At 44.4% G+C, this 19,198-nt stretch overlaps 1 protein-coding gene across 1 annotated transcript in view; it reads left to right on the top strand.

Moving 5' to 3' along the window:
* The window catches only part of pum3 (pumilio RNA-binding family member 3), a 64,612-nt gene that overhangs the window by 23,967 nt on the left and 21,447 nt on the right, over positions 1 to 19,198 (top strand). The window contains exons 8-12 of the mRNA XM_083638863.1: positions 1,614 to 1,788; positions 14,502 to 14,605; positions 15,324 to 15,402; positions 17,163 to 17,261; positions 17,379 to 17,432. Coding sequence (XP_083494989.1) covers positions 1,614 to 1,788; positions 14,502 to 14,605; positions 15,324 to 15,402; positions 17,163 to 17,261; positions 17,379 to 17,432 — 511 coding nt within the window. The remainder of the gene's footprint in view (positions 1 to 1,613; positions 1,789 to 14,501; positions 14,606 to 15,323; positions 15,403 to 17,162; positions 17,262 to 17,378; positions 17,433 to 19,198) is intronic.

The following is a 19,198-nucleotide window of genomic DNA, read 5'->3' as shown; positions in this document are numbered from 1 at the left end:
TGAGGTACACCAAAGGGCAAGACAAAATCTCAAGGCACACCTATATATCCGTGCAAAATAGCCACTATAACACGTGATATCACTCTTGGTAGACAGGACACAGAGAAGAGAGACAGCAAGATGATGCAGAAGTCACGTTAAACATTTTAAATGGTTATACTTCGGTAAAATCGATCATGTGGAAGATGGTCGTTGCTTGAAATACGACAAGCGATCCGTCTAAACACTGAGCAAACGTGAAGTGAAAGTAAAAAGGGCACACGCACGCGGAAAAATACATTTTACGACTGCGGACTGCCTCGTTCATCAGGTAACGTTATGTAGGCTAGAGCCCACACACGGAGTTAACTAAATTATCCGAACTTCATGGGTTAATGAGCTGATTGTTACGCTACGTCTGTTCATCAATTCATTCTGAAGTGGTCAAAGCTTAGCATCATTTCAACTGTCGTTCAGAAATTCAGTTTTGAGATTCAGAGCAGAGGGGCGGACAGTGATTTGGGGGCTGCAGGCAACGTCTGTCTTGTATTATTTTCACCCTTTAAATGACTATTAGTATCGGTAGTGGAAGGAGCTTTAATCCTATATAATGCCAGTTTAATGAATAACAATGCATTAGGGCTGCCCTCGACCAACGATTATCCTGGTCGACCAGAAATCGACCACAGCTCCGACCAATCGATTGGTCGAAAGGGGGTCTTTTTTGCAGTGTACTTTTTTTTCTTATTTTGTGCAGTGTACTGACTACTAGGGGTGGGAATCACCAGATGCCCACGATACGATACTAAAACGATACTTGAGTCACGATACGATAGTATTGCGATATTGCCATATCGCTGATATTGCGATATATTGAATATTGCGATATATTGAATATTGCGATATTTCGATATATTGCGATTTCTTACTTTTTCAACTGCAAATTATGTCCCCAAAGGAAAACTTTGTCAACATCTGGTTTATATAAGAACAATTTTCCAGTCTGTACATCTGACTTCAACCATTTTATTGCAGCAACATTGTGTTTGTTACAGTCTACTTACAGTCCACCTTAACTGGATGTGTGTGTGGACTAACTGTATTTAGGTAGTTTTTGAACAATGCAACTTCACTTCGCTTGCACAAAACATCTTGTGCAGCCCATTCAGTAACTGGGGAATTTGTAAATTACTGTTATGACAAAACTGTTACTGTTCAAACAAAATGAAAATATGCTGCCGTTTGTTTACTGCTGGCCTTGGAACTAAAGTTTATAGCAGCCCGGTGGCCTGGCATGGCCTGCATTTTTTTTTTAACAGCGATTGCTCGACCAACGTGAATCTCGTCGACCAAACAATCGACCAATCGACCTGGAGGGGGCAGCCCTACAATGCATCATATAATGAAATCTGAACCACGTGTTGCTTTTGTCACAATTTTTTTATTTTTTTATTTAACCTTTATTTAAACAGGTAAAAACACGTTGAGACCGAGGTCTCATTTTGATGTGTTTGTGTGCGTGTCCACACGCTGGCTGGATGTGTTTGTGTTTGTGTGCGTGTCCACACGCTGGCTGGATGTGTTTGTGTTTGTGTGCGTGTCCATGCGCTGGCTGGATGTGTTCTCCTTCACAGTAACAAGGAGCTGGTTGCGGCCGTGATGCAGACCTTCAGAGGTCAGGTGCGTCAGATGCTTCGCCACTCCGCCGCCTCCTTCTTGATTGAGTACGCCTACAACGACAAGGCGGTGCTCGCACAGAGGCTCATGCTCACCGAAGAGCTGTACGGGAATACATTCATCGTTTGCAAGGTACACACACACGTCATAATGTATACAGTATATAGATATACGCATGCTAGCTAAAGGTACACACACATCATAATGTATACAGTATATAGATATACGCATGCTAGCTAGGGGTGTCACAATATATCGTCCCACGAAATTTCGCGATAGTAAAACGTCACGATATGTATCGTTGAGATGAAATCTCATATCGTGAAAAAAAAAAAAAATCTTTTTTTTTTTTTTTTTTTTTTTAAGAAACGTCTTTGTTTGTTGAAGTTCAATGTGTGGAAAGTAGTTCAGTTGAACAAGTCTCTGAAGAGACACATGAGAAGTTATACAGGAGAGAAACCATTCAATTGAGTTTCTGGCAAAACTGTTTACTTGACAGGAAAAACTGAAGATGCATAAAAAATAGACTAAGAAAAGTCTTGTTGTTTGAGTTTGAAGAAAAACTGAAGATGCATAATGAGAATTTATACTGCTGAGAAACCTTTTAGTTCAAAGTAAATCTAAGTGACGGTGTAACTCATTCTATTTCAAGATAAGCCTTATCTCCAATCTCATGTTTTTTCTAGTTGTTATTGTAATAACAATTTCCCACAACAGCATGTTTTGTATTTGTGCATTTCAAATAAAATACTACTTTTCCAGTCATATATTGTCATTATTCAAGTTTAAAAAAATATTGTTAAAATCGTATCGTATCGTATCGTTATCGTGAACCCAGTATCGTGATACGTATCGTATCGTGAACTGAGTGTATCGTGACACCCCTAATGCTAGCTAAAGGTACACACACACACATCATAATGTATACAGTATTAGGGATGGGCATTTCTAGCAAAAACACTATTCGAAATTCGCTGGCCAAAGTCGACTTTTAATCGAAATTCGAAAAAAAAAAAAAAATGTAAAAAAAAATTAAAAATGTAAAAAAAAAAAAAAAAAAAAAAAATTTTTTTTGTGTGAGTGAAATGTTGCATTGTCTCCCCTGATTCTAAGTATAGTCGAATCGCTTAGTTTGAGCAAGTAAAACAATTTTTATAAGCATTTTAAGCAAGGTTTATGGAAAAATGAATGGCGGATGAAATCCCATGAAGAGGGAGGTTGCTTATAAAAATTGTTTTACTTGCTCAAACCAAGTGATTCGACTATACCGGTACTTAGAATCAGGGGAGACAATGCAACATTTCACTCACAATTTTTTTTTTTTTTTTTTTTTTTCAATAAACGAATTTCGAATTTCAATAATAAAAGTCGACCTTGATAATAACAACGATTATTCGAAAATTCGAAATTCGATGCCCATCCCTATACAGTATATAGATATACACATGCTAACTAAAGGTACACACACATAATGTATAGAGTATAGAGGAAGTTGAACTGATGTGTGTAACGTCTGGTCTCCGGTCTGTCCCACCATAGATAAAGTTGAACTGATGTGTGTAACGTCTAGTCTCCGGTCTGTCCCACCATAGAGGAAGTTTAACTGATGTGTGTAATGTCTAGTCTCCGGTCTGTCCCACCATAGAGGAAGTTTAACTGATGTGTGTAATGTCTAGTCTCCGGTCTGTCCCACCATAGAGAAAGTTGAACTGATGTGTGTAACGTCTAGTCTCCGGTCTGTCCCACCATAGAGAAAGTTGAACTGATGTGTGTAACGTCTAGTCTCCGGTCTGTCCCACCATAGAGAAAGTTGAACTGATGTGTGTAACGTCTAGTCTCCGGTCTGTCCCACCATAGAGAAAGTTGAACTGATGTGTGTAACGTCTAGTCTCCGGTCTGTCCCACCATAGAGGAAGTTTAACTGATGTGTGTAATGTCTAGTCTCCGGTCTGTCCCACCATAGAGAAAGTTGAACTGATGTGTGTAACGTCTAGTCTCCGGTCTGTCCCACCATAGAGAAAGTTGAACTGATGTGTGTAACGTCTAGTCTCCGGTCTGTCCCACCATAGAGAAAGTTGAACTGATGTGTGTAACGTCTAGTCTCCGGTCTGTCCCACCATAGAGAAAGTTGAACTGATGTGTGTAACGTCTGGTCTCCGGTCTGTCCCACCATAGAGGAAGTTGAACTGATGTGTGTAACGTCTAGTCTCCGGTCTGTCCCACCATAGAGGAAGTTTAACTGATGTGTGTAAAGTCTGGTCTGAAATGATTAGCGAGCGACCTCTGACCTATGACCCCTCCCCTGAGAGTTAGAATAGCGTCATCGGAGCACTCCCAAATCACGGAGGTGAGAGACCGTGATAACCAGCGGATCTCTTCCTAATAGAGGCTATCCCATACGACTATAAATACCCAGAGTAAAAGGCAGACACGTAAGTTCCCCCCGATGAGTAACAACACGTTAATCCTTTGTCCACCTCCGGGTCTTAATCTAGGACCTCTACCCCCTCCTCCCCGAACATCGGGTGGGCAGTCTACCGATACAGGTGGCCTTACGGCACTTTTTCCCTCCAGGGTGAAAGAATTGACTAACCTATATAGTAGAATCACCCAGTACATATTTTCTGGTGAGAAAAACGGGCTGAAGCCCGAGATCATTCTGTCATTTCTACATGCATGGAGGAGGCTAATTATCTGAACCCAAAATCATGCCTCTTACCTTATTGGATGTGTGGACCCTTCTCAATGATGTTTTGAAGAAGAAAAATAAATAAATAAAAATCCTTGGTTTTTATAGGTTTTATATATAAGTTAACACTTCTCCTTACAAAGCATACTATTTTGTCCATTACATTCTGTCCAATATAGATGACAACATTATCCAATGTACATTACCTTAATTTTCAACATGGAGTTCATTATACTCTCCCTATTTAAGTATCACTCTTGGCTTTTAACGATTTCTTTTCTGAGATGGCCAACCTGTCTAAATGGAACCTTGTGTATCTCCGATATGTATCTTGTTCCCATCTAATGTGGCTCTGGTGGTCTCCTCTCTCTCCCTTGTGGAGTCTATATCTGGTCTTTGTGCTCCAACCGTGTATTAACGGGGGATTTTCCTGCACAGGCACTCGGACAGTGCTTCTTTTACCCTAATTCCGAACTTATTTCTTAATCTAATGGCCTGCCTAACACCTCTCTCTCCCTTGTGGAGTCTATATCTGGTCTTTGTGCTCCAACCGTGTATTAACGGGGGATTTTCCTGCACAGGCACTCGGACAGTGCTTCTTTTACCCTAATTCCGAACTTATTTCTTAATCTAATGGCCTGCCTAACACCTCTCTCTCCCTTGTGGAGTCTATATCTGGTCTTTGTGCTCCAACCGTGTATTAACGGGGGATTTTCCTGCACAGGCACTCGGACAGTGCTTCTTTTACCCTAATTCCGAACTTATTTCTTAATCTAATGGCCTGCTTAACACCTCTCTCTCCCTTGTGGAGTCTATATCTGGTCTTTGTGCTCCAACCGTGTATTAACGGGGGATTTTCCTGCACAGGCACTCGGACAGTGCTTCTTTTACCCTAATTCCGAACTTATTTCTTAATCTAATGGCCTGCCTAACACCTCTCTCTCCCTTGTGGAGTCTATATCTGGTCTTTGTGCTCCAACCGTGTATTAACGGGGGATTTTCCTGCACAGGCACTCGGACAGTGCTTCTTTTACCCTAATTCCAGAACTTCTCTTAATCTAATGAGACCTGCCTACAGCATCTATGCTCTATCCCTGGTGGATTCGAGAGCGTCTAAGTGACGGTCTCCCGTCTGACTCCCTGCCTGTGCAGGAGAGCAAAAAGGCTCTGAGTTCCGTTCCTTTTATCTGTCATTGTCATCGAAGGTGTGTCTATGTTTTTGCTGACTCAATGACTTCAATTCTGATTGGATGCTACATGATCCCTCTCCTAATGGTGGCCCTGCCCATCAACTCTGCCACCTCCCTTAGGTGTCTTGAACTCACTGATACTCTAAACCATCCTTATCTAAAAACATCCATCAACTGGGACACCTCCTATGGTCTTGAACTCAATGACACTCTCTTCCCACTCTCATCTGAAAACATGTTATGTAACAGGCTTACTTCTGCACACAACAATGCATTAATACAATTGTCATTTCTAACTTTGTGCATGTAACACAGACTATTTCAGCATACAATTAAAATCCATTCATATTGAGATTACATTTTCCACTTGGAAGTCCATAGACGCGTGTTCACATCCCTCAGTCAACACAATGCATTTCAACGATATAATACAATCCATGTTTCACGTGACATATGGTTATAACATTGTGACTTCAGTGCACACAGGATATATAGAAAAACTTTGGTGAATAGCATTTTGATTAAATAGGAGTCTCCTCTCCTCCAGTCGGCTTTGCCCCCTCGCAGGTGGTGGAGCAAAAGTTCATCCAAAGTTCAGTTTTGCCAACACCCCCTCTTGGACTTTTGCCAGGGGGCGTGGCCTGGGGCGTGGCATGGGGCGTGGCCTCGAGATGTTGTGGGTCGAGGAGCTCCCGGAGTTCCACCCCCCTTTCCCCCACCGCTTAAGGGGAACTGGCGATCCGGAACCCGGTAACGTGGCTCCAGCGGCATGGTGCGAGCCCCCGCTGTGTTGTGCATCCATGGGACCAGGTGACCCATCACTGCTCCTCCCAGCTCTCGGATTTCACACCATGGCCCAAAAGGGCTTTCCAGCAGGGTGACTCTCAGAGGAACCGCAGTGGGATACGGCATTCTGCCTGGCATCTGGACGTTGGGGAATAGGCCAATAGGACCACATTTCCATTTCCCTACCGGTCCCCACCCCAGTTTCGATTCATTCCACCATTTGGCTAGAAGCTCTTCTCCCACTTCCCAATAAGGGGGTTCCTTAGGTATTCTTCCCCACCGGCCTGACACTATTTTCAGCCAATTAAATGGATTTTCCAATTGGTAGTCTGTAAACCTTCTTCCCCTATAGTCGTAAAGCTCCATTATTTTCTCCTGTTCAATTATTCCCCTTTTCCCCTGCTTTATAACCACTCTCATATTTCCACTTTGCTCCAGAACGATGGACCTATCATCTGGTCCCCCACTTCCCCTCTTCTGTACAGCTATTGGTTCCCCCTTGATCGTCCTTACAGGGGTTTTCATTTTACCTTTCACCTCAACTCGTATAATCGCTCCATGGTGTGTAGTAGAGCTAGGCTCTATTCTGTGCTCCTTATTTCTCTCATTATTTCTCATATCTTCTTCTCCTCCATAGTGCATTCCCTCCATTTTTCCACCTTGTTCATTTATTTTGCTCGAATTATCCTGGCCCAAATCTACCCCTTTTAACCCAAAATCAAGATCATAGTCAGCACTCGTTACCTCTAACACATCACCATCTTGAGTAGCTGACAAATCCACCCCCTCTAACTCAGCTAGGACAGCATCCATTTTCTGGGAAAGTGGTTCCCCAACAGGTCCCCCATCTGGCTGTCCAGTCTCACTGACCGTCTCGGTGCTGTTGGGTAGGGATTCGGACAGGGGGTATTCCTCTGTATACTTCTCGCCTTCCATTTGGAATGCTGCCCTCCACCTTCGCTTCCCTCCTGTCTCCTTTGGCTTCTGTGGGGAGCAACCGAGGTAGAGATGTGAGCAGGGGGCCTAACGCCTCCCGATAACTGAAGCCCTATATTCCCCTGTTGCCACATGGGGATTTCATAACAGACTTCACAGTATTCTCTATTAGCTTGTTTTCCCTCCCATCTATTTCTTATGGAAGGCGTGTTGCTTTACTTACTTATTTACTGTTGTGTATAAATTCAAATTAATTTGGATTACTTGGTAAGAAGTATCTTACCTCTATGGGTGAGCCTGTGTTTCCCTCTCCCTCCCCCTCTAAGGGTTCAATAGGTCTATTAGACATTTCAGTATTGGTAGGGTAAGTGTTGATTATCCTAACACTGCCCGATAAATCAGAATAACAGTCAGTGACTGTCTGCAAGCTCTTTAGTTCAGAACAAATGGCTTTCCCACACCGTCCTGCTCATGAAGCTCCCCTTATCTCTTTCACCCCTGCCCCTCCTCTTCTTGAAGGGGTCACAGCCGTTCCAACTACTGTAAACTTTTACTCTATTATTTTGCTCATTACATTGTGCACCGCTTTAACGGTAAATTCCTATTTATTTCTTCTTATTCATATACTATATATACTATGTGCAGATGATCAATAGACTAATGAGATGATCACTATATTATATAGATTGGCTTGCACTTGGCATTTTTTTGATCTGTCTTTTACAGTAGATCTCTTTCTGCTGCAGACCTCTTCTCTATCAATCATTTCTCTGATAAGATCTCCTGGGCGTTCTGCCAGAGTCTCTGACCTGCTGCCCAGGTGGCCCATAAATTCTAATCTCCCTCCTATGCTGCCAGCAATAAACCATCTTATTATATGGAATGTCTTCCCTACAGGATGAGCAAGGCATCAATAGCCCTCCCTTTTTTACTGACTTCATGGATTCCCTTTGAGCCAGGCACTTCAGTGCAGTCTACATGTATAGTACATAACCCATAGCCCTCCTGGCTATAAGCCCCGAGTCTCTTAGCCCTCTCTGTCCATCCACACATAGCAGTGTTTAGTAGCATGACAGAGAAAGTAACAGCAGTCTCGCGGGCTCCTATTGTGGTCTACTACACCACCTTGTCTTTTCCCTACTATTTATTTTCAAACAGGCTACTTCTTTTTTGCATTGTCTAGTACGCCTGTTGCTCTTATCTATATACAATAGAGGTAATTTGGGTTGCCTCCTCCAGCTTTCGGTAGAAAGTAAGAATGAATCATGTCACACACATAAAAACTAGCTGTCATGCTTCTGACAGTCAGCCTCCCTGTATTTGTACATTTTGCACTCCTTTGTGCAGCCTTTTACTAGACCTGAGGGACCTATACTCGATTCACACAACTGTTTCACTCGAGCTCCCCCCGCGTGGCCTAAAGCATGATGAATGTTCGTCGCGACCTGGGCTACCTCTGTTCCCCGGTACGCGTGTCACACCATCCACGCTAGTCCAACTCTTTGGACACGTAGCGTGATACCCCTCAGTCTCGCACCACCATACCTGCCGCGTCTCTTTATGCTGACGCTTCGACTCCACGATTATCCTCGTGCCACGTAGTCGCGTGTGTCGGTGGCTCACCACTCTTAGCTTATTTTACTAATTTTCCTGTTGTTATTATTATTATTATTATTATTTAGTTTCACCTTCTTGGGTTTTTTAGCTTTCTGCTAGTGACCACTGCTGTGGCTCACAGCTCTTCCCTTAACTTAGTGGAGGAACTGTTGTGTCAATAAGTTTCTCTATACTCAATTTGTAGTTTGTCACGTTGCTATCTGGTGCGAAGGCATATTCATCTTTTTGAGCTGGCCCCTTGCCAGGCATCTTTGCTGGCCCCATCTGTCTTGGGTGTCAGAGTCACTGTCTTATCTCGTCCTCCCCTCCCACCGTTGGTCTCTAGCAGCTACTCGGTGCCCCCGACTCCCGGGCACTGTGCCAATTAGTTGTTTTCCTAGCGGGCTAAGCAGCTGCGTGTTTGGAGGAAGACATTCTGACATGGCATCCTGACAATGATTTCCCTTAAATCAAAAAATCACAATAGACTATGTGCATTTTCCTATCTGGAAATCATATCAAATCATATGCATTCTCTTTTTCCTTTTTGTCTTTTTTGTATGTCAGCGAGATCCATTCATCCATCCATCCATCCACATTTTCAAAGTTGCTTTCGGAGTCCCTCTCTCTTATTGGAATGTTACTCCCACTCGCCCCCTTATCTCTCATTCCTCTTTCAAGGTTTTAGTGCAGCTCCGTCCCCATTCCTTATCACATCTAAGTGCCTTTGAAGGGCTGCATTTCCCTCTCTAATAGGGTTAATTTACAGCACAGCGCTTCTATCAACGGTAGCGCTGGCTGATAATAAATGTCCATATTTCACATTCACAAATATTTTTGCAGCTCTCTTTCTGCATCGCTCAACATCGTCCTTTCTTGAGCTAAGTTCTGGCTCTGCCATTTCATCTCCCCCCTCCTCACTGATGCTAAGAGGGGTACTGTGTCTAACGCATACGGCGGGGGATCCCCGATCCCCAAGTCTCTGTCGTCCGCCCCTCGTCTTTACGACCAGCCGTTAGGCTTCTGACCTTTTGACTCGTGGTGGTGGTGACTTGAGAGGATTTCAGTAGGATTTAGTGAGAATTTTATCACACCTGTATTAAATCAGCGGGTTTGAATGCTATTAGCTATATAGCCCCTGTGAATAAAATACAGTACATCTCGAAGCTACTCTTACCGGATACAATACGAGAGTACTCTAAGTGCGAAGTCGGCCGTTTTATTGGCCTGGACTTTTCCCCTGTATTAGGTACGGATTCCTACCTATATACCGTGTGATTTGCTGCACTTCCATCCTCCTCAGGTTTGAGGCAGAAGCCCACAAATTATCCACCGTCTCCCCCGCGAGAGTTCTTGGTGCGATATTTGCGGCTTCTTTCTGAGTTTATCAGATAGACTTGCACTATTTTAGATGAGTTTAGCTGGTTTTCCCTCACCCAAGGTCAAGTTCAGTCTGACGCGGTATGAAAGCGCAACATTATAAATATATGGATTCTTGAATTTTAACACGGAAAGACTTCTTGCCTTCCCCGTGCCCCGCGTCCTGGGCGCCATGAAATGATTAGCGAGCGACCTCTGACCTATGACCCCTCCCCTGAGAGTTAGAATAGCGTCATCGGAGCACTCCCAAATCACGGAGGTGAGAGACCGTGATAACCAGCGGATCTCTTCCTAATAGAGGCTATCCCATACGACTATAAATACCCAGAGTAAAAGGCAGACACGTAAGTTCCCCCCGATGAGTAACAACACGTTAATCCTTTGTCCACCTCCGGGTCTTAATCTAGGACCTCTACCCCCTCCTCCCCGAACATCGGGTGGGCAGTCTACCGATACAGGTGGCCTTACGGCACTTTTTCCCTCCAGGGTGAAAGAATTGACTAACCTATATAGTAGAATCACCCAGTACATATTTTCTGGTGAGAAAAACGGGCTGAAGCCCGAGATCATTCTGTCATTTCTACATGCATGGAGGAGGCTAATTATCTGAACCCAAAATCATGCCTCTTACCTTATTGGATGTGTGGACCCTTCTCAATGATGTTTTGAAGAAGAAAAATAAATAAATAAAAATCCTTGGTTTTTATAGGTTTTATATATAAGTTAACACTTCTCCTTACAAAGCATACTATTTTGTCCATTACATTCTGTCCAATATAGATGACAACATTATCCAATGTACATTACCTTAATTTTCAACATGGAGTTCATTATACTCTCCCTATTTAAGTATCACTCTTGGCTTTTAACGATTTCTTTTCTGAGATGGCCAACCTGTCTAAATGGAACCTTGTGTATCTCCGATATGTATCTTGTTCCCATCTAATGTGGCTCTGGTGGTCTCCTCTCTCTCCCTTGTGGAGTCTATATCTGGTCTTTGTGCTCCAACCGTGTATTAACGGGGGATTTTCCTGCACAGGCACTCGGACAGTGCTTCTTTTACCCTAATTCCGAACTTATTTCTTAATCTAATGGCCTGCCTAACACCTCTCTCTCCCTTGTGGAGTCTATATCTGGTCTTTGTGCTCCAACCGTGTATTAACGGGGGATTTTCCTGCACAGGCACTCGGACAGTGCTTCTTTTACCCTAATTCCGAACTTATTTCTTAATCTAATGGCCTGCCTAACACCTCTCTCTCCCTTGTGGAGTCTATATCTGGTCTTTGTGCTCCAACCGTGTATTAACGGGGGATTTTCCTGCACAGGCACTCGGACAGTGCTTCTTTTACCCTAATTCCGAACTTATTTCTTAATCTAATGGCCTGCCTAACACCTCTCTCTCCCTTGTGGAGTCTATATCTGGTCTTTGTGCTCCAACCGTGTATTAACGGGGGATTTTCCTGCACAGGCACTCGGACAGTGCTTCTTTTACCCTAATTCCGAACTTATTTCTTAATCTAATGGCCTGCTTAACACCTCTCTCTCCCTTGTGGAGTCTATATCTGGTCTTTGTGCTCCAACCGTGTATTAACGGGGGATTTTCCTGCACAGGCACTCGGACAGTGCTTCTTTTACCCTAATTCCGAACTTATTTCTTAATCTAATGGCCTGCCTAACACCTCTCTCTCCCTTGTGGAGTCTATATCTGGTCTTTGTGCTCCAACCGTGTATTAACGGGGGATTTTCCTGCACAGGCACTCGGACAGTGCTTCTTTTACCCTAATTCCGAACTTATTTCTTAATCTAATGGCCTGCCTAACACCTCTCTCTCCCTTGTGGAGTCTATATCTGGTCTTTGTGCTCCAACCGTGTATTAACGGGGGATTTTCCTGCACAGGCACTCGGACAGTGCTTCTTTTACCCTAATTCCGAACTTATTTCTTAATCTAATGGCCTGCTTAACACCTCTCTCTCCCTTGTGGAGTCTATATCTGGTCTTTGTGCTCCAACCGTGTATTAACGGGGGATTTTCCTGCACAGGCACTCGGACAGTGCTTCTTTTACCCTAATTCCGAACTTATTTCTTAATCTAATGGCCTGCCTAACACCTCTCTCTCCCTTGTGGAGTCTATATCTGGTCTTTGTGCTCCAACCGTGTATTAACGGGGGATTTTCCTGCACAGGCACTCGGACAGTGCTTCTTTTACCCTAATTCCAGAACTTCTCTTAATCTAATGAGACCTGCCTACAGCATCTATGCTCTATCCCTGGTGGATTCGAGAGCGTCTAAGTGACGGTCTCCCGTCTGACTCCCTGCCTGTGCAGGAGAGCAAAAAGGCTCTGAGTTCCGTTCCTTTTATCTGTCATTGTCATCGAAGGTGTGTCTATGTTTTTGCTGACTCAATGACTTCAATTCTGATTGGATGCTACATGATCCCTCTCCTAATGGTGGCCCTGCCCATCAACTCTGCCACCTCCCTTAGGTGTCTTGAACTCACTGATACTCTAAACCATCCTTATCTAAAAACATCCATCAACTGGGACACCTCCTATGGTCTTGAACTCAATAGGCTCTTTCATACACAGATCGCGCAAAATTGTAGTTCGGGAAGACGGTAAAGCTTGGCAGCCTCGCCACAGAAATTGCTTTCACACAGAGCCAAGCAGCACGGCCACTTTCCCGTGCTGTGTGTACTTTCAGGCGAAATCCCCTGCTCCCGGATTGAAAGGCGAGCAGAGGGATTTCCAGCTCCTCCTAGCCCAAATTAATATTTTCATAGGTTAGTGTAGCCTAGGCTACTGTATGATGAACGAATTAAATTCAACAACAGACTTTCCTCCTTCTCCTAGTCCGCTGAGGAGATCTGTATCGGCATTTTCATTGGCTGTTTGCCGATATCATAACTTAATAAAAAAAAATGCGCTAATTTGCGGCTGCTGCACCTGGAAGAATCCTCTCCTACAGTAGTTCTGTGTCTGGAGCAATGTCCCGCCCACAGCGCTATCTGATTGGTTACACATCAAGCAATAGCCTATCAGAGTGCTCAGAGATGAAATCTTGACACCTCACCTCAGTGCTCTCTGTTCAGCGAGCGCAGCCTGCACTAGACAGGGGGACAGTGCGAGGCTGCCTGAAGCGAGAGCAGCGGACTAGTTGGCTGTTGTAACTGTAACAGTCACACTGTGTTAAGGTAAAGCAGCAGATATTGCCATGCCAAAGTTGTAATGAAGTTAATATACATAATAATTACCTACGCTGACATTGCAAAAACACCACGATCTTATGAGCGATTCGTATGAAGCGCTGCCTCGCACAGTGCAAAGTGTGGTGTGTGGAGATAGGTCTGTCTATCAGTCTACTTTTTTTACTTTCACTCGTCACTTTCTTGATACATGAGGTGATTTCCCCTGTAATTTTTTTATGAATGAGCTGACCATTCGCACCTTTTCCGGCTCGCTGCGAGACCTTTCAAGTGGAGGCGGGTTGTCCGCCAATACGGCGATGTGACAACCTTTGGTGCCGGGACAAAAGGCGTACAAGAATTACCCACCAACGCGCGTTCATGCCTTTCACATCGGAGCCGCGAATCCTAATTTCCAGGCATTTTACGGCTTTCATAGCCGGTGTGAAAGAGCCTAATGACACTCTCTTCCCACTCTCATCTGAAAACATGTTATGTAACAGGCTTACTTCTGCACACAACAATGCATTAATACAATTGTCATTTCTAACTTTGTGCATGTAACACAGACTATTTCAGCATACAATTAAAATCCATTCATATTGAGATTACATTTTCCACTTGGAAGTCCATAGACGCGTGTTCACATCCCTCAGTCAACACAATGCATTTCAACGATATAATACAATCCATGTTTCACGTGACATATGGTTATAACATTGTGACTTCAGTGCACACAGGATATATAGAAAAACTTTGGTGAATAGCATTTTGATTAAATAGGAGTCTCCTCTCCTCCAGTCGGCTTTGCCCCCTCGCAGGTGGTGGAGCAAAAGTTCATCCAAAGTTCAGTTTTGCCAACAGGTCTCCGGTCTGTCCCACCATAGAGGAAGTTGAACTGATGTGTGTAAAGTCTGGTCTCCGGTCTGTCCCACCATAGAGGAAGTTGAACTGATGTGTGTAATGTCTAGTCTCCGGTCTGTCCCACCATAGAGAAAGTTGAACTGATGTGTGTAACGTCTCTAGTCTCTGGTCTGTCCCACCATAGAGAAAGTTGAACTGATGTGTGTAACGTCTGGTCTCCAGTCTCCAGTCTGTCCCACCATAGAGAAAGTTTTGGAGGCCAACCCAGGGAAACTGAACAACATCATCGATGAGATGAAGCAGATACTGAGTCCCATGGCACAGAAGTAAGGCTTGTGCGCACACACACAGACACACACGCACACACAGTCACACACACTGAAACACACTGCACCCTAACACACACACACAGACACACACACTGAAACACACTGCACCCTAACACACACACACACACAGACACACACACTGAAACACACTGCACCCTAACACACACACACAGACACACACACTGAAACACACTACACCCTAACACACACACACAGACACACACACACACAGTCACACACACATTGAAACACACTGCACCCTAACACCGCTGCTGACACACACACAGTCACACACACACTGAAACAAACTGCACCCTAACACACACACACACAGTCACACATACACTGAAACACACTGCACCCTAACACACACACACACACACACACACACACAGTCACACACACACTGAAACACACTGCACCCTAACACACACACACACACAGCCACACCACACTGAAACACACTGCACCCTAACACACACACACACACACACAGTCACACACACACACACACACTGAAACACACTGCACCCTAACACACACACACAGTCACACACACACTGAAACACACTGCACCCTAACACACACACACACACACACACACACAGTCACACACACACTGAAACACACTGCACCCTAACGCACACACACAGTCACACACACACTGAAACACACTGCATCCTAACACCGCTGCTGCTGTTGTTTGTGTCGTCAGAGAACAGGTGATCAAGCATTCTCTGGTCCACAAAGTCTTCCTGGACTACTTTCTGTTCGCACCCGACAAGCAGAAAACAGTGAGCTCTCTCTCTCTCTCTCTCTCTCTCTCTCTCTCTCTCTCTCTCTCTCTCTCTCTCTATATATATATATATATTAGGGCTGTCAAACAATTATTTTCTTAATCGCGATTAATCTTGCGATTAACTATAGTTAATCGCGATTAATCGCATCTTTGTATCGCATGTTTAAAATGCCATTATTTTGCATTTCAAAGTATTTTTAATTAGATATTAATAATTCTTACCAGTGTGTCGTGATTGGGAATCAAATTAATGCAGATAAATGTACTTTGTGATCTTGAATTTTAGATTTATTTTCAATTCAATAGAAGTGCAATGTAGAAAGGAGGTAACAATGTATACAAAATGTATCTTGAATAGAAAATAAATGCACAATTGTAAACAGTGCAGTATACGCTCCAGAACCGATACATCCGGCGGCGGCGCTGTGGAGCAGTCGAAACCCAAAATGAAACAGCCGAAGAAGGCTGTCTGAGCTAAAAACTTTGGCACTTCCATGTGAATAATGGCTCGGTATTGGAAACTGTGTATTGATAACGTGTATATCGCGTGAAGCCATTGGAGCCGACCTCCCAGTGGGTAGAGGACCCGCGCATCCGAGACTCTGAAGGAAGAATGAGTGATGAGTCTCGCGCTAGCTAGCTGGCTGCTAGCTGGCCGCTAGCTGCTGCGGTATGCTTAGCTTTTAGGTGATAGCTCAAACTTGATGTACTTCGGTGATATTTTAATTCCGTTTTACACAAGGTGCAAACTACGGCTCTTGACTTGTCCACTGTGCCATTTGGGGAGTTTTTTTTTAAAGTAAAACGAGCCATTTAGAAGCGTATTGCTGTTGTTCTTTTCCATGCCTGCACAGACAGGAAACAGCTGCGAACGGCTTGACTACAAGTACGGGTGCGACAAAGGGACAAAATAGCGGCATGCGATTAACGCGATAAAAAAAAAAAAAGCGTGTTATGGTCAGCCCTTAATCGCATCGCGATTAACGTGTTAACGCTGACAGCCCTAATATATTAGGGGTGCTCCAAAAAATAGATTCTGAAAGGATCGCGATTCTTAATGCCACGATTCCTGGATCGATTCCAAACTCCCAAGAATCGATTCTTAAAATCGTAAAAAAAAAAAAAAATTTTTTTTTTTTTTTACAGTGCACCTGAATGCAACATGCAAGATACCGGCTGAATAAGTGTCCAAATGTTCATGTCATTTGTGTACTGTACTGCCACGGTGCCACCACCTCTTGCACTTAAGAACTCTGGTTAATGTATTCCCCCCAAAACCTATAAATCCTTCTCAAAGTCTACAGATCCCTCCAGCCTATAAATCCATCTTATCTGAAGAACATAAGGGGGGAATTCCCCCCTAGTTTGCAAAATGAATTTAGGCCCTGACTGTAATACAGAAGTTGAATTTGAAGTTCAGCATTAATACATTTGTCATTGTTATATTTACCTTTGTGTGTTATTGCAATATAAAACTACATAATTGAGAATCGATTCTAGATTCTGGAATCGAGAATCGTTGGAATCGAGAATCGATTCTGGAATCGGATCGTGACCCCAGGAATCGGAATCGGATCGGATCGTGGCTTAGCCGGATCGGAGCACCCCTAATATATATATATGTGTGTGTGTGTGTGTGTGTGTGCATGTTTGTTTGAGCAGCATGTGTGATGAGCACTGATGAGTTTGTGGTCATCTTCTCACCTCCTGTATCGTCTTGTCTGTTGATTTGTGCGGCTGCTGTGAACGGAGCAGGAGATGATCGAGTCCATCAGAGAGTCGGTGGTCTACATGGCGCACACTCACGACGGAGCGCGCGTGGCCATGCACTGTCTCTGGAACGGGACGCCCAAGGTACACACACACACACACACACACACACACACACACACACACACACACACACACACAAATATGCCCACATCACAGTGCATATTTTTTACCCTCAGTAAACATATTTGTTGTTTTCAGGACAGAAAAGTCATCATCAAAACCATGAAGACATACATGGTGAAGTTTGCCACAGTAAGTCCCCGCTTCAGTCTGATTCTTTCATTTAGTCCCTGACTGACTGACCGATCGACTCCCTCACTGACTGTTAGCAGAGCAGGAAACAAGGTAAAAAACAACAACAACAACAACAGCCGTATAAAACAAAAAGTGAGTTTTAATGGGTGCAGACTCTTCTATATGTGACTGTGTGTTTGAGCATGAGATTTAGCCTCGGCTCCTCCCACAAGGACGTGAGAATAGAGACGGAAGGTGTCGCGGCTCCAAGCCGGTGTGACTCATGTGCACACACCAGGGATTCCGCTAGACATTTTCCCAGACGGCCAGTGCAGCCGGTAACGTTCCAAAATTCCGGCCATATCGAATATTTACCGGCCACTATTGTCATAAAGAGGCCGATGTCGCAGCAAGAATATTTAATTGGTCGGCACGTCGTTCTCGGTAAGGACGCTTTCGTTATTGAAACAGACAACATGCATGCTCCTACTGTAGCCTATCTATCTGCATTTGCAGACACTCATGAACCCATATCTTCTGGACATTGCCGTGATGAAAAAACAACATAGCGTTAGTTAAAAGTAATAAGTGCGACAGTGTCGGTGCAGCAGCGCACAACTTGAATCTCCAGCAATAGGCTACGCACCTTAATCTCTCCCACTCCACACCTGGCACCTGCGGCAGCTCTCCTGCACTCGTTCTCGGCTCCCATGTGGCTTTATTTGTGGTAAGCATTTTGATTCATCTCCTCATCATACGAGCGTCGGGCAACAAGCGCGAGCCATTGATTGATTGATTGACTATGCTAAATTGACAGCCTACGCCGGGTCTCTTTCGCTTTTGACGGCGGCAGGCACGCTTCTGTCTTTGCTGCCATCTTGCTGGCCTCGGCTGAAGTAGGCTACTTGTTGCATGATCTCGATTAAAAAAAGGACTGGCCTAGCAAGGGATGTCTGTTTTGACATTTCAGTTTCCTCCTGTGTGTTTCCTCACAGCGGGTCCAGCGCTGGCCGGCGGGACTGATGCTGCTTGTGTGGCTTTTAAACGGCGCTCTACAGTAAAGAAAGCGTCTGCTATATTTCTCTTTTTCACAAACACTCAACATACAGGGGGGGCGGAAAAAATATGATGTAATAAGTCTCTACTTAAGTCGTAGCTTATTGGCAACATCACTTAGGCTATAGGTCACACAATATTAGGCTATTTTATATAAGGAATTTATTTATCTGGCATATTTTCAGCCGGTCACTTGAGCCGTTGACCTTTCAATTTGCCGACCCACGGCAACAAATACCGTCTAAAAGCCTGCAGTGTAAAAGGGGCTCCGTTGCATTGCATTGTTCTATTGCATTGCATACCTGGAATTGCCGGCTAACGGAATCCCTGGCACACACACGCATGTGCACACACACGCACGGGCACACACACGCACGGGCACACACACGCACGGGCACACACACGCACGGGCACACACACGCACGGGCACACACACGCACGCACGGGCACACACACGCACGGGCACACACACGCACGTGCACACGCACGCACGGGCACACAAACGCTCGCGCAGACGGATGCACACATGGATCCACTTCAACTGAGTTTTAGAGCTCATAATTATTTGGGGTTCTGTGCAAGCAAAAGGGTTGTATCGTAACCGGTCTGTGTATGAAAGAAATGGCAGAACGGGGTCACAGCAGAACGTGGCAGCAGTGTCAGAGTTCAAAGTTCAAAGAAGCTAAAGACTCAAACCAACGAAGTGGTCGTCGTGATCGGATCACCTG

Source organism: Poromitra crassiceps (genome assembly GCF_964638095.1).
Source record: "Poromitra crassiceps genome assembly, chromosome: 6".
In the NCBI taxonomy this organism is placed as follows: Eukaryota; Metazoa; Chordata; class Actinopteri; order Beryciformes; family Melamphaidae; genus Poromitra; species Poromitra crassiceps.
Note: the sequence above shows the minus strand (reverse complement) of the source record. Positions and strands in the feature narration are given on the sequence as shown.